Here is a 27079-nt window from a genome sequence, read left to right as displayed (position 1 = left end):
TGTGTATGTGTGTGTGTGTGTGTCTGTCTGTCTGTCTATCTATCTATCTATCTCTATCTTCTTTCATTTTTATTTTTCGAAAATGACATATCCCCTACTCAGTTTCCTTACAGCATTTTCAAGCATAGGTTGGTTTTGCTGATGCTCTCCTATCCTCTCCCCCACACTCCCCATTGTCCCACATCCTTCAGCAGTTCCCTTTTGTCCTTCCAGCCACATGCTGCTACTTATGATCTGTTTAGTTGTCTGGAGGTGGGGCCCAGGGTTTCCTATTTTGTCAGCCTTCCTTGCGATATGTTCTTCTCAAACTGCAAGTTCTACACCACTGACTGGGTTTCTGTGAGTGAAAACTTAAGGGTATTTAGAAGTAGTCTAAGTGGAGAGGTTGAAGTTTTTGTGATGTCGTTACCTTTGGTCTTTGTGAATAATTCTGCCTACGTATGCTTCACTCAACATTCACGTTCTCTCAGCATCATCTTTTGAAATAAGAACTTACTCTGTAGCCCAGGCTTACTTGGAATTCATTATGTAGCTTAGGTCGGCCTCAAACTCAGAGCAATCCTCCTGCCTCTGGTTCCCTAGTGCTGGAATCACACGCACCTGGCTCAACAGTGTTCCTGTGAGATCCCTGATTGTTTTGGTTTTACAAACACCGAGCTCACTGTTCGGCTCGCTTTGCTTTATTACATCATTTTGTCTCTCCCTTTGAGCCATCAGCCTGGAAGAACATTTCTCAAGTGGCGTGGTGATAAAAGTCTCACCAGCACTTGATGCTGCACCCAGAAATGGCTTTAGTCAGAGGCTTACGCTCTTGGAGCCCTGAAGTGGTCTGGTTATAGATATTTTTTACAAACTGGAAGAAACAGAATTAGGGTGTCAGCCACCCCCTCCCATCTAGAGAAAGCTGTTTCTGTAGAGACGTTTGGGAGGTTGAAATGATATCCAAATCTACCAGGATTAGGACTAAATGAGTTATTTACACACATGGACACACAGAGACACACAGAGACACACAGACAGACAGACAGACAGACAGACAGACAGACACACACACACACACACACACACACACACACACACACACACTCATATCTTATTGGGGGTTGGGAATGGGAAGATTTCTGTTAAAAGCATTAGCTGACATTAACTTGCACCAGTATTGATTCTTTTGAAAAAGCACAGCTGAGCTTCAAAGTCCAGTGCTGTCTGAATAACCAAGATGCCACAGTTGTGGAAGACATATTGGTCTTGGCAAGTAACAGCACACGTTCACAGTGAGGAACTGTTTTATGTAAGAAGGCATGAGCGTAAGTGCTTTGGCTTGGGAGTAACTGATTCTTAATTTTTATCTCACAGGGCCTACGTTTTATCTTACTTTTAAAGGACCACTCTGCCTTGTGCTTAAGAAGCTGGGATTTCAGTGCCATTTGCTAGGATGGCAATTACCCGTAAGTGGGAGAACTTTTTGAAGTCAACAATAAATGTCTGATGCTGTGGGAATCGCAGCTTGACTCCTACATTCGTTTTGTAGCAGGAAGCATGAAATGAATTGGCCCTTTTGAATTCTTCCCTAAATGTGCTCCAGATGTGTATAGATAGATCACTAAATATAAACTTAATTGCTTTTTTTTTTTTTCATTTCTGTCCCACTGCTAAGCAACTTTTATACCAAAGTGCTTGAGACAGGCTCAGTTCTTTATGGCCGCTCCTTTTCAGAATAAGATTAACTGGGTTTCTCTGAGTGAAAACTTCAGGGTATTTAGAAGAGACCTAAGCAAATAGGTTCCCAAATACAGTCTGATTAATGCTGTTGCTGTTGCTGATGCTGACAGATGGGCTCCCGCTGCCATGCTGACGTGTGTGTTACATTCAGGACTGAGTCATTAACTTTTAAAGTAGCACAGGATTCAAAGCCATTCAGACCCTCACGTCAAAGCTTGCCCTTTGGCATCCTCCAGTCTCAGTACCTGGGATATGCCCAGTGTTTGAGCTGAGCATGGCCTTCCTGACTGCCAGTCGGTCACCATCTTCCTTTGCTTCTGTAGGTCGCCAACTTTTAAGACAAGTAAGCTACATATATTACTTCTCCTTAACTACCAAGTGCTCCTGCACCCAAGTGCCCTGCAGTCATCACTTCATAAACACTTCTTGCCAGAAGTTCATGATCCCTTCTAATCGCCAAACTTCAGAACTAGAAGGCATCTAATACCTCTTCCAAGCCTTCCTTCTATCCGTGAAGAAGAACACGCATGATGGTTTTGGAATCAGCAGTGACTACGTTGATTTGCCTCGATTTCCCCTAAAGTAGTCAAGCTTTCAGTCTGACTGTATGACCAACATGTATTTGACAGATCTCTATATGGACCAAGTAGACATGTATCACATGAGCCTGTCTGCGTTGCACAGAAATGAAACAACAGATCGCTCTATTTCAACTCACGGAGGGGTTTCGAATAAGTAGGTCAGAGAGCTGTGAGGGGAATTACATTTAGAATAAGACAAACTTCCATTACCTTGGACAAACCTTTCACATATGGATAGAAAAGTATTAAAAACGGAACAAGACAAAGAAAAACAGATGCAAGACAGTTGTCTGATACAGGCAACCCCAATTCCAGATCCCTACACACCACACCTGACAGAGTTCAGTACATGAGGTCTGCAGGTTGGGAGAGACCACTGTTGTAGGGAGATTAGGTAGAAGGAAGAGACAACTGTAGGGGGGTTGGGTAGAAGGCAGAGCCTCAGAAGAGACTACTACTGCGGCTTTCAAATGTTTCTGCCTATCAAACCGAGAGATCACCTTTATCACAATAACCCCCAAATCAAGATGCAGAATAGACGCAGAGCCCAGCTCTTTGGAAAGATGAATTATCACCGGGCACTGCACACAGTGCTGGGCAACCAGGGAGGAGACAAGGTTCCTGCCTTGCTGGGATTTAGTCCTAAGTATCAAGGGGTGAAAAAAGAGCTAATGGCTATCAGACACCACCAGGGCAGTGCTTCAGGCGGATGTCCTGTGGCTGTCACAGAGAGCACAGGACTTCTCTAAGTTTAAATTAAAAAAAAAAAAAAAAAAGGATCATATGGCCAGGAAGAGAATGGAAGAGGGCGGCGGGTGAGGCCCCACGAATTACTCACTACTTAGCCATCTAAGCTTGGTTTCCTCTGTTCCTTTTTCCCCAGTGGCTTTAACCTATTTCTGAGAGCGACTATAATCTTAGTGCAAAGAGCAGGGCGCCGACCCTTTTGGCAAAGTGCTGACTCTGCAAATTGTGCTCATAATGGAATGCGGTTTTCCGGGAACTGTGGTTCTGTCAAGGCCTTCTACACAGAGACATTTTCAGAGCTTCACACACCCTCTAAATAGATGGGGTAGAACAAGTTCAAAAGATACCTTCATGTCAACGTAAAATGTCCTTTGCTTTATCATAAGGCTTGAGTACAGTAGCACACAAGACACAGAACATCCTTCCGTTGCTACCAGAGATGAGGAAAATTTGGTGAGCTAAAAATCTCGACTGATGGAAATACACTAATTAATGTAGCAAGTAAGTATATTCTTTGTCTTGTTAATTTGTTATTGGTTAAAATGCTTAAAAATAAAATCATTTAAAATATCTCACTATTTGATGGTTAATGCTAATTAAAAATATTATCACTACTATTCATGCGTGTGTGTGATGTTAATGTGTGACTGTGTGTGCCAAGGCATATGGGTGAAGGCCAGAGAATAATCTGTGAAATCTGTTCTCTCCTTAAATCTCTTCTCAACCTTCCTAATGCCATGAACCTTTTATAAAGTTCCTCATATTATGGTGACCCCCCAACCATGAAATTATTTTTATTGCTACTTCATAACTATAATTTTGCTAGTTTATGAAACTTAATGCAAATATCTGTGTTTCCTGACAATCTTAGGCAACCCCTGTGAAAGGATTCATTTGTTTCCCAAAGGAATCACAGCTCCCATGGTGAGAACTACTGCTTTAAACATTTATGGGGGTTCTAGAGATCAAACTCAGGTCACTAGGCTTGCGTAATCTGAACCTTTACCTGCTAAGCCACCTTGCCAATCCCTTCAACACCAGTCATGACTGCAGCTTCTACAGGTGTGGTAGGTAGGAGACTGCAATGAAATAGGAGTGACCCAGCAGTTCCTACATATTATAGTGATAAACACTCCCACAGATTACATGATTTGATGAATTTCCACCACCGGGCAGTAAAATTACATTTATTAGTAGAAATTCCATTTCATTAGCTATCTTTCACTGAATTTATACTTCAATTAAAAGGATAATCTAAAACTCTTAATTAAGATAGTACCTCTTAACTGCTTAGAATCTTAAAACATTTGGGACTGTCTCATAAGACTATTACATGGAACATGTAACAACATGTTACATGTAACATGTAACAAATGGAACATGGTCAATACCATTTCTCTGGACTTGTTTCTCAGTCCTTTTGTACAAGTTTTAATAGGTATTTCAGTGAGTCCTACCCAAAACATTTCCTTCTAATTATCAAATACATAACTCAGATATCACAACACAATGTGTTGCCCACCAACAAATTCCCTTAAATATTTACTTCATGGCAAATTTATGTTGAGGTATCAGCCAGGACTACAGAGGACCCAAAGGCATGGAAGACACAGGAGTGTGTGAGAATCTGGGTGGGTGTATGGCCTGTTCATTCAACGGAAGGATTAAGACAGGTGAGCTGGGCTGACGGAAGGTGTGTGGGAAGACCTGGGAGGGGTAGCAGATTTTAGGTTGGGCGCCTGCCACTAAACTAAGTGCCTGGGAAGGATGGAGGAAGGGGACACTTAGTCATCAATTCTGTGCTGGGGGTGTTGTAAAATACATCACTTTGTTGACAAAAGTCATCAAGGGACTGGTGAGTATACCTTCCCTCTGTGCTGCCACAGTATTAAGAATAATACATCCACATCTGTTTCTGTTGAAGGTAAAACTCCATGGAGAACTTCTGGAGGCTAAATGCATTTAGTGCATCACTCCCCCAACTGTCTTATCTTATTCTGAACTCCTACTCTGATTCCAAGTCAAAATCTTAATGGCCAAGTCAAAGAGCCAGCAAGAGTCTTCCTCAAAGGACCAGGTGGTATCGGGCTGTGCTGGTGATCACTCCCTAACTGCCTTTCGGTGACAAGGCAGCAGAAAGCAGCCACAGCAGCAATGAAACTTTATTTATAAAAATGGGCTGCCTGCTGATTTGTCCTACAAGCTGAGGCTGTGGATTCCTGGTTTAACATGCAGGGTTTTAGGTAAATTAAAATCGCAACGGGACAGAGTCTCGCACACAGCATGTGCATCCAACCGACTCCTCTTGAGAAGGTGCTATCAGACATGAATGTTATTAGAAAGCATGCCAAGTTACCTATCTACCAAAGTATTTCTAGGCTTCCTCCTTATCTTTCTGATCCACTGAACCCAGAACACCACCAATACAAATTTGAGAGTGCAGTTATCAAGGGTTTGCAGCGGAGGGAGGTAAGCTTTTCCGAATTTGTGAACTGAGACTAATCTGCCGCTCATCAGCTATTCAGAAAAGCATGTAAGTCATGCTCCTCTGAAAGACACGGTTTCAGAAATGAATCAAAGGAAGGGCTGCCATGCCACTGTGCATCTGGATGAGTTTCAAATCTCATGAAAGAAAACGGTGAGACACCAACAGAAAGCAGCAGCAGCGTTTGAAGGCAAATGTTTCTGCTGCGCAGACAAGGAGGGTACACAAAGATGCGCACTGTCAGGGTTTGCTATCTGGGATGTACATAGCGATGCATACCTCATCCAGGCCAGGCGCAGGCCCATCCTTAGCTAGATAATGAACTCGAATCTGAGACTAACGAGGAAAGCAGTTGCCTAGCACATGCCTGCCGACTCTGTAAGCGTCTGTGGACAGCAATTTCTGGTGTCTCGAGTGAGAGGTCCCTTGGGAACTGGGAGAAAAATGCAACCCTGTTCGGTACTCTGCACTCACTGAGTTCTCAGAGATGTGACTGAAACAAGACAGTATGGGTATCAGGACTTGAGAAAGGGTTTCAGACATTCAAAGGCACATATGGTTCATTAGCTATAAAGAAAGCCAAGTGCTATTAAAGACATACCTAGTTGGCCTACTGCTTGACAATAAAGGGACTCTCTATCTTAACAGTAACGACATTGAAAATGCTTCTTATTTAGGTGGTATCTTTATAAAGCACCACCAGAAACAACATCCCACTCAATCTTTAGCTTTTCTGATGCGACAGGCACTTAACTGCTGAAGTGACAGACACACAGAATCCATATGCCTGGTCTTCTGATGCTCAGCGCTCAGCGGGAGGAAAGCAACTCAAGGCAGAGAGTCCCCCTTAGCAGCACCACGTCACTTTCCCTTCAGAGTCCTTCTGGGACTCCCTTCCCATCATTAGACAGCGTTTTCAGTGACTTGATGGCGGAGGCAGAATGACAGGAAACTACTTTTAAATGGCATTTTATTTGACAAATAATCAAAAGGCACATCCTTCTCAGTGGCCTTAAGGAAGACAGTAGTCTACTGCAGAAAGGAAAAAAAAAAAAAAGGAAAATAGTATGGTTGGCTGAACTGATATTAGGAGATCAGAGTCAGGGAGCTTAGGTGAATCACCGGCGAAATAATTCAAGTTTCTCTCTATGCACGAATGCTACAAGGATCAGGGAGATCAGCTAAGCAAAGGGTTGTGAAACCATTTAGAATTAAAGTGTCATTCTGAGCAAGGCACTGCAACAGGTGCTGTCATGAAACTGAGCACAGCCTTCTCCATGACAAAGTGAGATTATAGCTTCATAAAACATGGGAAGTTGGTGGGTTACACAAAGATAGAAAAAGGGGGATCAAAGGAAAGGGTTACTGCTTTGAATGATGGGTGGGTTTAGTCTAAAAAGAATCAAATCAGTGAGGTGTCCAACCACAAGGCTAGACTACACATATTTTTGAGACAAGGGAACACAAGGAGACATAATTTACTGAACTTATGAAGGAGGTGATATTAAACTAACAGCTGTTTTTGAATGATGACCCTACCATAACGGACAGTTGTTGTCTGGGCTACTGGTCATTATCAGTTTGATGGTAGTAGTGTAGCAAGTATTCGGTACGTATTTTTGGAGTGTTGGAATACTTGCTGCGATGTGAAATATTTCAAAGCATATAATTATTGGACCTTGTTTAAATTTGGTCCTGATCATATACAAAGTCATAAGCATGTATTCGGAAGAGGTAAAAATATGTTAGTCTCACAGTAATAATCTTGGAGGTTCCTAAATTGTAGATGACATTTAATAAAAAAAAGGAGGAATCAAACTATTCATGAATGTATTAGAAAGTAGAACCTACATAAGTCCCGAACCATTCTGTAAATGGTTTGATAAACTCAGTGAAATATAAAGAACCTGTGTAGCTCTCCTACCCTTATGCTTAGTCACAACCACGAAAGCATTGCAGAGCCAAATCATTACTGAGAAAGGAAAGTGAAGACCAATTATTCTGGCCTCCTGGATGCTCATATTATGATCTTACAACTCCAGGGTTTTACGTTCACAAAATTGCAAGACGGTATATTAGCAGAATCCAAGAGCTGTGAGCAAGATTATTTCAGTGTCATCCTATGCTATCCTTCCAAGACTATTACTTTGAAATAATGATGCACTGCTAATTTAAATACGACAGGAACTTATTTCTGAAAAGCTGACATAGCTTCCATAGAGTTAACACAATGTGATTCATAATCAGAGAAGACAATCTTGAAAACTACGGAAGAAGGGACTGAAAGAATTTGCAATATTCATCTTGAAGACTCTAGGAAGGAGGGCTGCAGGGTTTTTACCTGTTGTTGGTTGTTGTGAGTTAGTCATTGGTCTGTGGTGTAGAATAAGAGTCAGGGTGAGGAGCACAGACAGCCAGGGTGTAAACACTGCAGGGTAGGCATGAAAGGCACTGCTGTAAAAGCTCTCCCTATTAATTATCTGTGCAGTGGCTAAATTATCTGACAGTTATAGTCACTTGTTAAATTAGATTTTTCTCATCTCTCCATCCTGTAGATTGAAAAAAATAAAAGTCCCTCCGTGGGCTGCTAGAGTGGGATTGTGTGTTCTGTGGAGACAGTAAAGAGGAACAGTGTCACTTTAATTTCCCCCTTCCAAAGCAGACTGGTGGGTGGGAAGGGCCAAAGGCTGTACGCAGTGGATATAAAAGTTTCACTTTGGGGAGTGCATCTTGTTCTGGGAACAGCAAGACAAGGGGCTGTCTACAATGAAACACCAGACAATGATGTCATCAGGAAGGCACCACGTGGAAAGAACTCTTCTCCTGACCTGGGTGGGTTGGGGCTGGAATGTGGCCCAGATATCCCCTGAATAGAAATCATCATCAGTTCCTTGGACAGTGTCTCAGCTTTGAGAGAGGAGGATAGGGCATATTAATGCATCTGGCTCATTAGGTTACACAGACCTCTGATAGGACAGATGAGTCAGTTTGGATAAAATAGAATAAAGACTCCAAGAGGCAGAAATGAAATGAAGTCAGTTAAGTATAGGTCAGGGAATATTTTGTTCCGCTGACATGACAATGACAGCATAGTAGAGGCAACAGCCCGTTAAGGAATGGTGTGGCTGGTGTAACATAGCCAACTCCCACAATGATAGAGAGACAATCCAATTAAAAGTGAATAAAAAAATTTGGAAGGAAGTCAAAGCTAGGATGGTACTTCATTCCCTCAGAACAGCTGTAATAAAAACGGTAGACAACGAATCTTGGTAAAGGTTGTAGAGAAGGTGGGACCTTCATGTACTGCTGGAACGAAACGCAGCATGGTGCTGCACAGCCAATAAGAAATCATGTATAAGACACTGGAAGCAGAACTAAAGAGTATAACAAACCTGGTCAAGAGAATCTAGAAAGAATCAAACGAAGCTATAGTTTAATGAAAAACAAACCATAATTAAGAAAACCAGTTAAAATATCAAAAGGACTGCAGTCTATACATTTCTTTCAATACTAATTCTAAATATAAATGGCCTCAACTCTCTAACAGATAAAGAAAATCTTTGTAGGATGTCATACAGGTGAAGGCAGTACAGCAACAGCTGGTGAACCAATGTGGTGGGGAAGAGTCCACTAGTAATCCTAAGGGTTGAGAGAAAGTTTTATTTTCTATGAGGGGACCAGTGCCATGTTGAGTCATGTGATGTCTCAAGTGCGGAGGTGTGGGGATAGGACCTTAAACAAAGAGAAGCTGCCTAGGCTGGCAGGCTCTTGGTCCCCTGCTGTGTTATAAGCAGTGATAGCTCAGAGAGTTAGAGATTAAAAGCTGTTTTTTTTTTTTTAAAGAAAGTTTTTTAGAAAATCTTTCAGGATATTCATATTCCTTCTAAGTTGGACTCCACAGGAATTCTGGGTTAAAATCCTAGTTAGACAAGCTACTTCTTAAGGACAGGTATTATTAAAAGATGATTAAGTTTGTTTTTAAGAAGAAGAGAGTACAGAGATTACCCAAGTCACATGGAGATTTTCATGTTATTAAGGTTAAATAAAAATCTGAGGCTCCGGGTAGAGAGCTTGACAGATTGATATGTTTTGGGCTAAAGTCCTGGTTTGATAAGTTACTTATTGGTATTATAATTGATAGAAGGTATCTAATTTGTTTTATGAATTACCCTGTTAAGGGGCATATGGCTCCTTGATGCCGGCTAGTGAGGGTTTGTGGTTATTTTTGTTATTTTCCACAACAGGAAGCTCAGATTCTCTTAACGTGGGCTCCACGGGAATTTTGGGCTAATTTCCTGATATGACAGATTTAAAAAGTCTGACAGGCTCATACACTGTTGTTTAGATTACTTCCTTCTTTAAAATTGTTTAATCTTCATAATGGGCATGACTTTGAGTTTTATGGTTATATTATTACTCTGGGAGAGAGTGCAAGATATAAGCTTTTCTGGTTACAGACAAAGAAACACAGTATTTTGGGAGAAAGGTTGTGTCTTTTTGTTTTTAAAAACAGTAATTAGGATCTGGAAACCCCACAGAGTCATAGTGATCAGATTTGAGAGAGGGAGACTGCCTGAAAAACTAGATTCGAGAGAATCAAACAAAAAGATATCTCTATTCTAAACTTTTGTCTTGAGAATTATATTTTGCAGAATGTACCTACTTGGATTCCTGATCTCAAGGACTTTCAGCTGGGTCCACTCAAGACAGGCACATCAGGCTACTCCATTTTCCCCACCCCCTACCCCCCAAGAATATCTCAATGCCCATGTACAGCTTGAAGAAGTTATATTAGAGTTGTTGCCCCAGTACCCTGGACATTTGGCGGGGGGCTGAAAGTGGTTATCCTAAGGTTGTTTTTATGAGGAATTTAGAAATGGTTGTAACTTAACAGGGAGGAATTAGCTAGATTGAGTTGTATAGCCATAATCTCATTTGGTAACTAAGTTAAAATCATATCTTTGCTCTGGTATAGAATTTATTTGTTAAAAAAGTTTAAAAGTACAAGGTTTAGAGCCAGTCCTTCTATTGATGTCATTACAGATTTCTGAGTTGATTACACCTGTGAGTTAAGGCCCAAATAGCAAATTCATGGCTCTAAGTTTGTTAGAATACTTTCAAGATAATAAGATAGTTAACGGACAACAGTCCAGATTACCTTATATAGATGGATGGTTTTCAAAAATACCAGAAATCCACAAAATAGGAGATGTAAAGTTATTTATCTTTGGTTGAGACATACTTGCTCCTAATAGTTCCCATTTGGTGGATTTAACAAAGAAATTGAGCATCTTTACCTCTGGGTGAGGTAATACTTTGTGGCTAGGCAGCCAGTGGACAGAAACTGCTCATTTCACCTACAGACTAATACTGTCCAAAAAGGGACACTTTATACAGAATAGTTGTTGACTGATAATCTCTACCAAGCCAGAATTATCAGCCCTTCGCGGTTTCTGCATTTCAAGAGTCTGTCAGTTGATTTTGGGCCAAAAGGCTGAAGACTTGCACTCACATGTTGCTAACAATGGACTGTGCTAGTGGAGATTTGTCTCTACAACCTTTCAGTTCTGGAAGCCATTTTAGGCTTCCTATGTTTATAGATAATTGGTCATTCTCAGATTTCTGACGGGGTTGAAGACTGATTATAGTCTCAGCCTATCAGGCTGTTTTAACTCTGAAAATACATATTTTGTTAGATAGTTATCAGATAGTATACAAGCTAGCCCAAGATATAACATAGATTTTAAGCCTTTCTTAGGCTGGAATGGATAAATGTTCTGTTTAACTGATAAAGTATTAGTTATAAAGTATTAGACTGGGTATTAGTTATATTTTATACTTTTAATTACAAAATGATAATAGTTGTGCTCAGCTTATATTTGAGAGAAAAGTTTTTTTTTAAATTAGACAAAAAGGGTGAAATGTAGGATGTCACACAGGTGAAGCCAGGTACAAGACAGAATGAGGCCTGTCATTGGACGAGAAGGAAGGATGGGCGGGAGAAAAGTTTTAGAGAGAGGAGGAGACTGGAGGAGGCAGAAGAAGCAAGTGGAGAGAACATGGAAGTTGATGTCAAGATTCCTCTCTGCATATTTACAGGTCGTTATGGATATTTTTAAGGGATGGATGTGTACTGGGCTTTGTATGTCTAGGTGGGCAATTATATCTTATCAACTGATCAGAGGTTATTGTGTCGTGTATTCTTTCATATGGTGATTTAAGAGATATGTGGCAGCTGGAGACACTAGGCTGCCACGGAACTGGGATGCATATTTCTGGCATGGTGGTAACCTGTCTTGGGAAGTGGGTAGAGAGATTGTTGCCAGGCTCAGAGAGAAGCCATTAGCAATGTGATATGGGATGGAGCAGAGTGGGTGAGATGCTTTGCTGACTGAGATGAAGAGATACCAGATTATCTTGGGGCACTATGGTGCTGGATCTAGTGCAGGATAAAAGAAAGCTTTTTTTTTTTTTATAATTTTATAGCAACAAATCTTATCTGGGGTCTACAAGAAGGTCAGCTTATACTGGTATAATAGTGGCACAGATGTTATGACTGTAACCAATTACAGTTTAAAAACTGCATTTAAGGCCCACACTCCATGAGATGGAGCCCATAGATGACAGACATTGCTAAAGTAGTCAAGAACCTGGGACTAGGTAAGTTATGTGCCCCAGGGAAAACCTACTACTGTAATTCTGTTAAAGAAACATAGCAATACAATACCCAAAGGTCACTGCATTGCTCAACCCTCATCAGTGAAGCTTCTTCTTACAACAGAGAACTACAAGTGGACAATATTTATGATCTTGGGAGTTTGAAGCATTCACCCTAAATGAGATGTCTTTATCAAACCCCCCCCCCCACTTTAAGGATTAGTGATCTATGTGCAAGAGGAGGGACATGTTTGAAGAGCCCAAAGGTGGTGGATAACTCCAAGGAAACAGCATCCTTCAGATCCCACCAGGATTGATACACATATGACCTCACAAAGACTGTGACAGCATACATAGAACCTACACATGTTCAAATCTGACAACATGCCAGTGCTGAGAAAGGGAGATGGGCATAAAGTCCTATCCCTACCACACAGCAGGGCAGACTAGCATAAAAAGAACTCAATGGATATTTCTGTACACATTTAGTATTGTTTTCTTTTGGCATTTTGTCTTACTTTTTTTGTGTTTTTCAGATATACAGAGAGAGAGAGAGAGAGAGAGAGAGAGAGAGAGAGAGAGAGAGAGAGAGAAAACATTAAGATGGTGGAGAGGGGAGGAAGGGAGGATCTGGGGAGGGAAAAAGAATATGATCAAAATAAATTGTATGAGGGGCTGGAGAGATGGCTCAGCAGTTAAGAGCACTGACTGCTCTTCCAGAGGTGCTGAGTTCAATTCCCAGCAACCACATGGTGGCTCACAACCATCTGTAATGGGATCTGATACCATCTTCTGTTATGTCTGAACAGAACAGAACACAACAGAAACTGTGTACTCACCTACAATAAATAAATAAATAAATAAATAAATAAATAAATAAATAAATAAAATTGATCAATCTAAAAAATTGTATGAAACACATGCACCATATTGTGCTGCATACAATTTCATAAATTGCATATGAATGGAATTAAGACAGAGGCCACCACAAACCAACTAATAGAAGCTAATTTCAGCACCCCACTTTCTTCAATAAATAGGCCATCTATACAAAAAATAAGCAGAGAAACCTGAGAATTAATGACATTGTATATCAAATGGATCTAACAGCTTTCTCAGAATGCTCTATCCAAGCACCAATGATTATACATAAAATTTAAAGTTGACAGCAAACAAATCTCTACAAAGAGTATAAACTCATGGAGACTAAACAGCTCATTACTGAATGAGGAATGGGTCAAAGAAGAAATCAACCATACTCCTGGAACAAAATGTAAAATGTGAACATGTCAGAATGAAGCCTCTGAGACACATACTAAGAAGAAAGCCATACTAAGAGGGGACTGTACAGCCCTAAGTGACTGCAATAAAGCAGCAGAAAGAGCACTAGACGAATTAACCCATTCAGTGCTGCCACATGACGAGACTGGGATCTTCGTTCATCCTGTTTAAGATGTGAATGCTCAACGCAATGAAGGAAATTCAGCCATGGGGGAAGGACTGGGACTCATACCCTTATTATAAATATCCTTATCAACTACCGTATTATGTGGCTCATGTGATTAGTTACAACCAGTAGACTTGCCATCAACCAAGATGCCAGACATCAGGAAACATGTAGAATGCAGTCACCACCAAAGGCTGTGTAAGAAGCCTTTTCAAGAACTGCACTATCCGGAAGTCCCACACCCGCGGATCCTGGCCCGCAGCAGCTCTCTGCTCCCAAACCCCGTGGGAGAGAGACCTCACCGCCTGATCAGGTGGGCACTCCTGAGGCTGCAGAGCGGAGGAGACCACCAACACTGCCCACCCCTACCCACATCCCTGGCCCAAGAGGCAACTGTATAAGGCCTCTGGGTTCCCGTAGGGGAGGGCCCGGGAGCGGCAGGACCCCTGCGCCTGAGACACCGCCGGAACCTGAAGGAAACAGACCGGATAAACAGTTCTCTGCACCCAAATCCCGTGGGAGGGAGAGCTAAACCTTCAGAGAGGCGGACACGCCTGGGAAACCAGAAGAGACTGCACTCTGTGCACATCCAGACGCCAGAGGAAAACACCAAACGCCATCTGGAACCCTGGTGCACGGAGGCTCCCGGAAAGAGCGGCGCAGATCTTCCCGGTTGCTGCCACAGCAGAGAGGACTTAGGCAGTACCCCACGAGCAAACTTGAGCCTTGGAAACGCAGGTAGGACCAACTTTTCCCCTGCAAGAAACCTGCCTGGTGAACTGAAGACACAGGCCCACAGGAACAGCTGAAGACCTGTAGAGAGGAAAAACTACACGCCCGAAAGCAGAACACTCTGTCCCCATAACTGGCTGAAAGAAAACAGGAAAACAGGTCTACAGCACTCCTGACACACAGGCTTATAGGACAGTCTAGCCACGGTCAGAAATAGCAGAACAAAGTAACACTAGAGATAATCTGATGGCGAGAGGCAAGCGCAGGAACCCAAGCAACAGAAACCAAGACTACATGGCATCATCGGAGCCCAATTCTCCCACCAAAGCAAACACGGAATATCCAAACACACCAGAAAAGCAAGATCTAGTTTCAAAATCATATTTGATCATGATGCTGGAGGACTTCAAGAAAGACATAAAGAACTCCCTTAGAGAACAAGTAGAAGCCTACAGAGAGGAATCGCAAAAATCCCTGAAAGAATTCCAGGAAAACACAATCAAACAGTTGAAGGAATTAAAAATGGAAATAGAAGCAATCAAGAAAGAACACATGGAAACAACCCTGGACATAGAAAATCAAAAGAAAAGACAAGGAGCTGTAGATACAAGCTTCACCAACAGAATTCAAGAGATGGAAGAGAGAATCTCGGGAGCAGAAGATTCCATAGAAATCATTGACTCAACTGTCAAAGATAATGTAAAGCGGAAAAAGCTACTAGTCCAAAACATACAGGAAATCCAGGACTCAATGAGAAGATCAAACATAAGGATAATAGGTATAGAAGAGAGTGAAGACTCCCAGCTCAAAGGACCAGTAAATATCTTCAACAAAATCATAGAAGAAAACTTCCCTAACCTAAAAAAAGAGATACCCATAGGCATACAAGAAGCCTACAGAACTCCAAATAGATTGGACCAGAAAAGAAACACCTCCCGTCACATAATTGTCAAAACACCAAACGCACAAAATAAAGAAAGAATATTAAAAGCAGTAAGGGAAAAAGGTCAAGTAACATATAAAGGCAGACCTATCAGAATCACACCAGACTTTTCGCCACAAACTATGAAGGCCAGAAGATCCTGGACAGATGTCATACAGACCCTAAGAGAACACAAATGCCAGCCCAGGTTACTGTATCCTGCAAAACTCTCAATTAACATTGATGGAGAAACCAAGATATTCCATGACAAAACCAAATTTACACAATATCTTTCTACAAATCCAGCACTACAAAGGATAATAAAGGGTAAAGCCCAACATAAGGAGGCAAGCTATACCCTAGAAGAAGCAAGAAACTAATCGTCTTGGCAACAAAACAAAGAGAATGAAAGCACACAAACATAACCTCACATCCAAATATGAATATAACAGGAAGCAATAATCACTATTCCTTAATATCTCTCAACATCAATGGCCTCAACTCCCCAATAAAAAGACATAGATTAACAAACTGGATACGCAATGAAGACCCTGCATTCTGCTGCCTACAGGAAACACACCTCAGAGACAAAGACAGACACTACCTCAGAGTGAAAGGCTGGAAAACAACTTTCCAAGCAAATGGTCAGAAGAAGCAAGCTGGAGTAGCCATTCTAATATCAAATAAAATCAATTTTCAATTAAAAGTCATCAAAAAAGATAAGGAAGGACACTTCATATTCATCAAAGGAAAAATCCACCAAGATGAACTCTCAATCCTCATCTTCGATTGGTTTATATACAAGTGTGCCATTTCTAGGCTTGAAAGTAAAATGATGCTATCTGGTGCTGGATAGAGGAGCCTTATTTTTTATTATGGCAGCTTGCTATTTTTGTAACATGGTGATTTGGTTGAACACAATAAAGTACAGTAGTAACTGATCTCCCCCTCTTCCTGGATGAGTGAGGAGATGATTAAATGTTGATGTCAGCATCCATGAGCATATTCAGATGAGCTTCTGCTTCTGTTGAAAAGGATGCTGTGTTTGATTGTGGTCCGAAGCTTTGAAGCACTACTTGGCATCTCCTTCCTTGGAGGTCTCACTGTTTTAACATAACAGATTTGATAGCTTGTTGGTAAGGTGAGGTCCAGCTTGTCTCCACTAGGTCATCTTCATGTGAATCCGGTGGTTATACTGTTTTGTTCTAGGGATATTTCATTTTTTTAATAACTGTTTTAGCTGACATTCATGGAGAGAATGAATCCTTAGAACTGTGCCACTAGTGAAAGGAAATCCTGTCTAGAGTATGTTTCTTTACAAAGCTGTGTCACACCATCCTTTGGGCCCTCTGCTGGAAAAGTAGAATCAAGTCTCAAATAATGCCTTTTAAATTGTATCCTCTAGTATTATAGAGGTAGGACAGTACTGTATCATACCTCTGTGGATGTAAAATAGCTTGTACCTGCTTTATGATACGTAGTAGTGACCGTGCTTTATCAGAGCTGTTTTTAATGATGTTGCTCAGAATGTTTTCTTTCCAGATGATGATTGAGAAGCTAATTTAAAAAAAAAAATGGTGCCAGGTACCACAAGAGTAACAGAACTGTGCTGTTTTCTCGGGTTTTGTTTTTTTACTTTTTTTTTTTAATGGAGTGTGCTGGATGTCTCTACAGTTTTGTTCAGATGACTGCAGAACCTGGAAAAGCTGTTGCTGCTGTTGATGCATAACACACTGCTATTATTGGTCTTTTTATATAAATATAAATATATATACAGATATATAATTTGAATTTTTTGAAACTTTACCTGTGCTGTCAACTTTCGAAAAAAGTATCCCCGTTTACTGTGTTGAGTTGGCACTGTACAGAAATTAACAGCCATATTGGTCTAGAAATGTTGAACTTAAGTTTTTTCCATTTGTACAGGGGTAACACACTGTATTAAATATGCAAGGTCTTATATACGTGGGTTTGATTACAAAAACTAATAAAGTATTCTCTAAATTAAAAAAAAAAAAAGAAAAAAAAAAAAAAAAAGAACTGCACTATCCACCATGCTAGCTGCATGGCCGGGGGTGAGCACTCTGTAGGCAGCTAGACTCAAATCAATGGCAACCTGAAGTGTTAGCTTTCAAACATGTAGTATAAAGGAATGCAAATACCTCAATTATTTCTAAGGTTGACTAATTTAACATATTGATGTATGAAATGGTATTATTTTGAATATGCTGAGTTAAGCAAATTAGCCTTTTTCATGGATTTCATATTTAAATGTGGTAACTGGAAATTATAAAATCCCTGTGAAGACCATATCATGGTGCTCCGGAGAGAAGCAGGATGGATGAGTGAAGAGCAGAGGGATTCTAACAGTGTGGCATACCCTAGCATACCATCTTACTTAGCTAACAGACTCCTTCAGCGTATGCAGCTCTTTAAATATTATGTGGTGATCTAAAAGCTGCGGACGTTAACAGCCAGCCACCTGATGCCCGTAACAGACACACACACACAGTTCCACGACTGTATTCCCAAGAGTCTCAATCTGTTGTTTTCTTTGTTCTGCTAGGGTAAAAACTTCCTGAAATGGTTACCATGCTAGAACATAGTTTGGGGAGAAATGGAGTCTGGTCCTGGGCCATGGTAACTCACATTTGGCTTCAGAATAAATTGTCTCTTATTCTCTTTAGAAAAACCGAGATAGCTACTTTTTTTTCATATATACACTGTCTGATATATTATTTAGCCAACAGAGCCTTTCAGTATACGCAGCAAGATGATTTAAGCATGAAATGTTTATATTACCGACATTCCCCAAATGCTTAGAAAAGTAACTCATAACCTGTAGCTTCCTCTTTCAAACCATCAAACAGAATACTGACAGGACCTGTTGGAACTGAAACTGCAGGTCCCTGAGGAAAAGCCCATATCTAATCCAAGGTTAGTATGTAGATCATCCCTGTTGCCTAGTAAATCCTCACCAAATATAAATATATAAATAAACATGGCAGGACTTTTGAGTTAAAAGTTTATACTTCTATTAAAAAAAAAAAAAAGACAACAGCAGACATCTGCGATTGGTATGGTCTCCTAAAATCTAGCTTTAGTGTTTTCTCCTATCCTCTCTTTGTCTTCCTTTCTTGTAAGTAGTGGGATTGAACTTGGGGCCTCACGTGTGCTCTGCAAGCACTCTACCACTACGAGACGTCTCCAGCTCAGTCCTTTTTTCTTCTGAGACCAACTCTTGGTTGCTCTGAACCAAGCAGGTTGGCTCTGAATTTGGGTCCTCCTGTCTGTCTCTCAGCTGATTGGGATTACAGAAGTACATCATCATCCCTGCCTTCCTGTCCTCTGTAGTCTTGCTTCTATCTGTATAAGAGGTGCCTACGACAATAGAGTTACCCTGATTTAGAGAAGACTTTGGATACAGTCTTTTGTATACAGTAGAAAACTATGAGGAAGGGAGAGGCTGAGATAATGGTTCTCAGAAGTCTTCATAGTGAGTTGAAAAGTCACATAGACTCAGTGGTTGGTCATTGAGTTAACTAAAGGAATCCTCCTGTAGTCAATATTGTCTTTGGTGAGTTGGAAGGTATAACACATCTGGAAGGGTCAGCATATGGTTTAACTCCAAGGACACTGTTGGGACAGTATGGTGTTTGAAAACAGCAGGGCAAGCTCTGAGAGGGACAGATGCAGCCTATGTAACTGAGTATGCAAATATGCCACACTGGAAAGTAAAACGTACAGGATGGTTTGACCTTAGGAGAGGAAGGAGGGTTCAGGTGGACAGCAGCCCCCACCAGGCAAGGTGGAAGCCATTCTTAAAGTTCATGCCATGGTGTGAGGCGGGTGACAAAGAGTAGGTGCTGCTATTTCTCATGCTGAGGTCGGAAGATCACGTCAGGAGGAATTCTGAGAAACAAATGAAGGAAAACGATATACAGGAGTAGCTGGAGGAATTACAGATGCCTTCTGCAGAAGAGGTGCTAGGGGCCTGTACTCCCTGAAGTGGTTCTACCTGAGGTGGTTAAGTACACTTATTCTGCTTTCCACAGGCACCTCTCTGAGCAAAGGAAGGAGTCACAGATACCAGAAAATAATGAAACCATTGTACCTCCATCCAGGAAGCATGTGTGTGCAATGCTCACACCCAAAAGACTTCACAGAGAGTTTAGGAATCCTTGGCTTAGGAGTTATGACAGACCGGGATGTCATCTTATAAAAGAAAGCAGATTTCCCCACCGGATGTCAAATACTCCTGACTTGGAAAACTGATTTTATCACGCACAGAGGGAGGTGGGCAGAGTCTGTAGTGGATAGCTTGCAAGGTCTTTCTTCAAACTGGGCTTTCCTAATTCCAAAGGGGCTTTAAAATAATTTCACAATAACAAGCATTTATATCAAGTATTTAAAACAACTCTTTGTTGGTGCTCTTTCCATGAAAGGGTTAAATAACAACGATGTCCTTTATACTGTAGCAACCAATGAAGGACCAAACAGATGATCAAGGCGCCAACCTGACTTCCTGGATGTATCTGGAAAGATTTCTCTTTACTAACTGTAAACTGTAATGGCATATGATTATTCTATTACGAGAAATAGAAAAGTGTTTTCCATAAGTTGCTTTTCAAGAGCAACTCAGCTACAGCCCAGGGCACAGGTGCAGGCACCCCAAAGTATTTGCAAGGCATTTGTGCTCAACCACAGAAACTTTCTAAGCAGCTAACAGGCTCTCCTAGCGGGTGTGCCTATGAGTACTCTCACTGACAGTGGGACAGCATTTCTTTGTTCTATGGATCTATGCTCTGGTGAATTCACTGAGGCCTAAACCTTAGGAGCATTTCTGTGTTAACTGGAGAGAAGAAATGCAGGTAAATCTCTATCTTAACTCTCTCTAAAAGGAAAGCAGCAAATCAAATTATGTGAGTGATGCCCATTTCTTTTCTTTTCTTTTTTTTTTTCCTATTCTCTTTTTCGGAGCTGGGGACCGAACCCAGGGCCTTGCGCTTGCTAGGCAAGCGCTCTACCACTGAGCCAAATCCCCAACCTTGCCCATTTCTTTAAGAGACAGATTCTTAGTAATCTGAAAACATTTTCTATCATTCTAACCATGTTTACATTTTGTTTGAACTTGTTCTTTACATTAATAATTTTGAAAGACCCTTAACCCTGAAATAATTAGATACATCCTATTTGAAATTATTTCAGTGTTTCCACCTGCATATATACTCAATTATAATAAGGTTTTAATAAATGTCTGTTGTCAACACTAGACATTGCTGCTTGAAAATGATTGACCAAGTGTCCAAAGGGCTCTGAACCTGAAGGAGAAGGCGCATGTGTCTGCCTTGTGGCTGAAAAGGTGTGTGTGTGTGTGTGTGTGTGTGTGTGTGTGTGTGTGTGTGTGTGTGTGTAATTCATTAATACAGTGCTAATGATACACCTACTTACTAAAGGCCCCAACTTTCTGGCTGTTGGTCTTCTGAGGGGCACCACTGCATCTGCAAGTAGTAGTGTGTCTTCATGGTCCTACTTTATCCACTTCCTATGGCTCAAATTTCCTATTCAAATTGCTCTTTCAAAATGGAGCAGAAAAATCTATCATCAATGGTAGATGTAAAGCGACACAGAGGCTGCATTCTTCCCACCTCCAAATCAAGTAACGGGAGATTGGCACTAGACCTATAGAAACATCTGTTGGATGCCAACACTCTGCTATGCCTTTTCCTTAGCTCTTAACACGGCAAAAGCCATGTAGACATTAATGCCACAGAGAACTTCAGGGTTATTTTAACGGTATACTTTCCATTCCCTTTTATCTATGAACACAAGCTGATGAAGAAACTTCTTTAGGACAGTGTTTTCCACACTTTTACGTACAGCACAATCACCATGAAGATTTAAGATGACCTGGATAGTCCGGCCTTATCTGTTGACTTTCTGATTGCCTGGGTTGAAGCAGGGCTCAGGAATCTGTGTATCTATCTCTTGAGTTCCCAGGCAATGCTGCTTCTGGCCTTTGTCTATAGGACTATGCTTCCTTTCTTAACTCAGATCTCCATGGCTGAGGTTAAGTCATGTTCTAGACTAGTGTCTGAAAGAGAGGTGAGCTGTGCTGCACAAGGTATTAAAGACGTGCACAGCCATACCGCCCTTAAACCCACCTGATCTCAGCAAAGTAGTAGTAAAGTATACATAACTCTCCTGAAGAAAGAGATCACATGCTCTCTGTGTGACATGTTCATGTATGTGGTGCGTTCATGTGTGTGTTGGTATACATACATGCGTGTGTGGTGGCACTCATATATGCATATGTCTGGGTGAGCTATCTGACAACATTGTGTCACTTTTAAAAATGCCATCTATGTCCTTTGAGATAAGGTATCTGACTCATTTGGAACTCATCAATTAGCCTAGGCTGGACAGGTAGGGAGCCCCCAGAGACCCTTCTGTTTCCATCTTCTCAGTGATGGAATCACAAGAATGTGTTGCCATGGTGATAGGGACTAAGCTCAGGTCCTCCTGCTTACAGACAAACACTGTGCCAGCAGAAGTTGCTCCTTTGGGCTTTAACCTTCTTGTAATTCATGATAAGAGTGTCTGCAAAGCTTCCTTAGAGGGGGTGCCTTTATCAGAAGGAAGACCACCATACTCACCAGAGAGGAAATATGCCCAGCCGTGTGGTGATAAAAACCACAGCAAACATGACAAACAGGAGATCACACATTTTCTGAAATTTGGCATAATTTGCCATTTTGGCAGCCTACAAGAGGAAGGAATGCAATTCACTCAGTTAAACTGATAAGAAAAGTTTCTTTCAGTGTGCATCAGCGCCCAGTGAAGTATAGCTTACCACATGCATAAGAATGCACATGCCATACACTGGCATTTATAAATTACTCAAAAGTTTAGTGAAATGTAGCATCAATCATACATACACTACAAGCGTCATAGAGTTAATAAAAATATTTACTAACCCCCGAAATTCAATTATATGGCTGATTTTAGGAGAAGAGAGGACAAATAAGAAACTTTCTTGCATTGTATTTTGATGTTAGCAAGCCAGAGATATCAGGACAGAGATCACATATCAGGTCAATATAAAGTCTTCATTGCACCCTGAATGCTGAGGCCATAGGCTACAGCTTTTCCACACTGGCTTGCCCTTCTACTTTGAGGTTTGTGTTTCCTTCCTTCCACTTTTTTCTCTTCCTTCTTTCCCTTCTTTTTTTGGGGGGGTGGGGTTGAGACAGGGTTTCTCTGTGTAGTCCTGGCTGTCCTGGAACTTGCTCTGTAGACCATGCTAGCCTCAAGCTCACAGAGATCCACCAAGTGCTTCCCAAGTGCTGGGATTAAAGCTGTGTGCTACCACGCCTGGCTGGACCTGTGCTTTCTTTAGCAATCACAGAGGTGCTTTGGGAAGATGAGTTCCTAGCTTATCCTTAAAAACTCTGAGATGAAGTCACCATCATGACTATGTTATATCCGTGACTATTTCTGGAGGATTTTAGCCCTATCACAGGCTCATTTTCCAGGTGAAACTTCTAATCCTCTGATATCTACAGGAAATACTTCCATGTCTGAGGACATCAGTTTCAGCAGCAGGCAACCACACTGCTTTCTCCGCTGTCGCTTCTTAAGGTGACTTTAAGGACAAGCACAGGAAGGCCTGGAAGGGAACGTTTTTTTCCCCCCATTTCTTAAAGTTGTGCAGATTCCACAGCATTTACTGGAACTGTAAATTCTGTGGAACTGTAACAGCACTACTGGAAACTGTAGCTCTCTTCTGCAGCACAAGATTACTTTCCATGTATAGGAAAATTAGTTGCTGGAAAAGATGTTGCTAGCATTCTTGGAGGTATCCATGTTCCTTTAACAGTGCTAAGTGCACAAAGTTTGAGAGCAATGTGTCTTAGAAGGAAACAGCCATCACCTGAATGGAAGTCAAGATTATGAGCTCTTCATTTCATGAACACTTGAAGTGCAACACCATGAATTACATCAAAAGGAAAGTACTTTTGGCTACCTTCTGGCTAGGTATCACCAACACATCCCTCTTCTTTGACATTCATCCATCAGAAGTGACGGATAAGCAACAGCTGCAAACTTGCTAGGGATGTGTACACTGTAAACACTATTTTGTGATTTCATTAACTGGAGATTTCCAAGCATTATCTATGATGTCAAGCAGAATCCTGGTTATGAAAACCTTTTGCTTTTAAGGCGCATACTTGGATTCTTAGATCAGCTACCTTTTCTGGGTGAAAGGGGATGGACGATAATTCAACAAATATCTCCTCTACCACAGCTCTAGCCAAACTGCATGCCAGAGATTTCCACAGGAATTAACAGTGGCTCGAGGTCTAGGATTGATTTCTACATGTAGGCTGCAGTATAAATGTCCCCTTCTAAGTCTACACTGGATACAATCAAATTACAATAGAATTTCAGGGGACTTCCTGCCTACTACACAAATTTCTTCATTTAAAACTGCCCTGAATGAAGTTCAGCTTGAATCACGTAACAGTCATGGCCACAAACTATCTTCTGACTTACGACCACTTTAGTTTTATAACCTTCAGGGGACCAAAAATTTTGAAGAGGTTTTACACTCGGTTCAAACCTTAATTTACCACCTCTATGAAAGATTAACTGTGAACATCTGTGCCTCTGATGGCAGTGACAGATTATGACTGAGGATTCTTCTTAGCAACAGAAACATGACACAGCAGGGGGAAGAAAAGGACTCCAAGAGCCAATTCTATGCAAACTCTGTACTTGTTTGGGTTAATTTTGACCAGTCATAAAATTCCTTAGCACTTCTTAGCATAGAGTTAAAAGATTTATTTATGCACATAACACTGAGTTTAACTCTGAAAGTAGTAAATTCTTTACATACCTTTGGTATAAAAGTTACAATTCATATGCCTCTTTCACTCTTAAAAAACCACTAGTATAATATTGTACACTGGTAACAAAAAATCAAACTGACTAATTGCATTGCGAGACTAAACTGGGTTATAAGTAGTTTTCAGATAAATCAGCGAGACTCTTAGAAAACGTATTGAAACAATGATTTTTCTGTTAAACAACCAACCATTCGGATGTGGACTGGCCAAAGCTTCCAGTTCCCTATCAGCCAATGATGCTAACGAAGCTCACTTTGGACACACATTTTCATGGTAATCTAAAGTCTCAGATTTGCCAGTTTAATCCACTAAGTAACAGCTGGTGGTTTCAAAGCACCATCCACTACACCACACGGCAGCTGGTCTGGGGACTTTGAGTTCTGGATTTTTGTCTTCCTCAAGATGAAAGGAAAAGGTTTACCTCTAGCAGAGCATCGGCTGAGTCGTGAAGACAGAGGACCAGGGTTCCTACTCGGGCCATGTTGTTGACATATGAAAAAGTTATTAAGAAAATGGTTGCAAGGTGGTGCAGGAACATAATGCCGAAGTCCTCAAGGAAGGAAAACAAAATACAGTAGGTGAGTGTTCAGCAACATTGTGTTTTTTTCCACCCCATCCATTTACTCTCTAAGCCAGAACATGGGGGAGGATCTCCAACAATAGCATCAGTGTACTTCGTGGTTAAGATTCAGCTCCTACCCCTTTGGGATTTCCCATTTATGGGGGTGGGGGGAGATATTCAAGTGACCATGGAGAATGGGTTCAACACTGTAGTGAGTTAGATCACAAGAGGAGGAATCACCACAGAATTTTAAGCAAAGAAAAGCAGTACTTAGACCTGTTTTTTGCTTTGTCATGTTTAAGTGTCTCACAAAGGCCTGTGCTCAAAACAAAGGCCCATGCTCAAAGGCTTAGACCCAGTCATGGTGTTACCGGATGAGCCTACTGGAATGAAGTTAGGGTACTGAGAGAATGTTGTGAAAGATGTTGGAAAGTGGGCCCTTTCCTGTCCCTCTTGTGTTCTAGCTTCCATATCATGAGTAGCTTACACCGCTATATCCTCAATATGCTAAACAACATGTCAATCATCCATCGACTAGAACCTCTGAAAACATGAACATAGAAGAACACTTTTATCTTATAAATTGATTTGGCTCAGGCATTTTGTTACAGTAACAACAACAGCAAGAATAACAAAAACCTAACAAACTTTAAGTCCTTTGGGATGACAGTATATATGTATTCCTTGGATACTTAGTGGTTGCAATTTCCGAAAACACACACATGCACATACACATATGTACATTCTCTCTCTCTCTCTCTCTCTCTCTCTCTCTCTCTCTCTCTCTCTCAATTAATCAAGAGCTTTGCATATGCTAGGGAAACACTCTTACATTCTACATTCCCATCTTTCCTTTTACTTCTTACTTTAAGATAGTTCTTAACTAAGTTGCCTAGGCTGGCTTTGAACTTGTAATCTTCTTGCCTTAGCTGCTTAAGTAGTTGGGATTACATGCTTGTGCTACCAGGCTCAGACATACAAAATATTACTATTCTTTTAAGCAAGTGGTATGTTTGAAGAGATATCCAGTTAAAGTAAGGAGAAAGGAAGACCTGACTCCTGGAATGTTCAGTCTCTGTTGTTTACATAAATCCTAATAAACAACATATTTAGTTTTACCATAATGTAATGGTTGAATACATATACATATATGTATGTGTATATATATATGTGTGTGTGTGTGTGTATATATATGTGTGTGTATATGTGTGTGTGTGTGTGTGTGTATCTATTTTTTTCCCCTGAAATTCATGTTAAAATCCTAATGATGAAAATGAAGGTGTTTGGGGGGTGGGATTGATTAGGTCAGGACAAAGATTAGTGTCTCTACATGAGAGGCCCACGAGAGCAACACTGTCCCATCTGTGACATGAGGACATAGCTGGAGGGTGCCATGTATAAACCAGGAAATGAGCCCTCATGGTGTGCCAAGCCTATGAGTGCTTTGAGCTGAGGCTCACAAGCCTCCAGAACAGGAAGGGATAAAATATCCAAGATGGCATTTTGTTTTAGAAGTTGAGGTAGATTAAGAGGTAGACTGGTTTTGGTTATTGTGTGAGTTTCTTGGAACGTGCATCTCCTTGTTAGTGTCCATCACCTAGAGCATCCTCACTGGGTGCTAAAGGACACACTGGGTTTTCTAGTAGGAAGGGTGAGAACAGAGGCCATGGTGGAAACTATAGATATTATTTTTAATGGTTTCTTTTGGCTACTACCATTATTTTTTATTAATTGTTTTTATTTATGTGTGTGTTATGTAAACATTTGTCCTGTGTGAGCAATGTACACAGAAGCCGGAAGAGGGTATCATATCCACTTGGAATTGGAGTTAATAGCAGTTGTGAACCACCTGACATGTGCTAGGAATCAAACTCAGGTCCCCTGGAAGAACAAGTAGTAAGTTAGTTCTCTTAGCCCCTGGTCAGCTCTCCAGCTTCAATTACCACTACTTAAAAAAAATTATTTATTTGGTGAATAGAAAGTAACTGTTCTATTGTTTGATCACGGATATGTAACTATTCGAGATAGCCAACGTTTGTGCTGACAGAATAATGGCAGGTTAAGAAGTGAATGATAAAATTCTTCTGTGGCTTCGGAGGTGACAGCACTAGAGTAGCCATAGAGCTCTTGCAGGTACTCCTCTCCTATACTCCCATTCCTCAGGGTAAGGTAATGCCGCTGGTTTGCATTTTACCCATACCTTCGCCTCCTTGCAACTTCCATTGGGACTACTCTCCAGGTGGTTCTGAGAATGAATATGGTCTACAGTGCCCAGGCTATCATTCGGTCAAACTATGTTGAGTTTTTCTGACGTG

The 27079-nt window shown here is 41.1% G+C and overlaps 1 protein-coding gene across 4 annotated transcripts in view; it reads right to left on the bottom strand.

The window, feature by feature from the left end:
* The window catches only part of Cers6 (ceramide synthase 6), a 249025-nt gene that overhangs the window by 27131 nt on the left and 194815 nt on the right, over positions 1 to 27079 (bottom strand). For 3 of the 4 annotated variants that reach the window (NM_001399362.1, NM_001399363.1, XM_063284272.1), the window contains 2 exons: positions 24624 to 24752; positions 21950 to 22056 (listed from right to left, as the gene is read on the bottom strand). In NM_001399362.1, the coding sequence (NP_001386291.1) occupies positions 21950 to 22056; positions 24624 to 24752 (236 nt within the window). Of the gene's footprint in view, positions 1 to 1408; positions 16397 to 21949; positions 22057 to 24623; positions 24753 to 27079 lie in introns of those variants that run through there. The other variant, XM_039106361.2, reaches the window with a different exon arrangement.

This window comes from Rattus norvegicus, chromosome 3, assembly GCF_036323735.1.
Source record: "Rattus norvegicus strain BN/NHsdMcwi chromosome 3, GRCr8, whole genome shotgun sequence".
NCBI lineage: Eukaryota > Metazoa > Chordata > Mammalia > Rodentia > Muridae > Rattus > Rattus norvegicus.
This window is presented reverse-complemented; position numbering and strand designations above follow the sequence as displayed.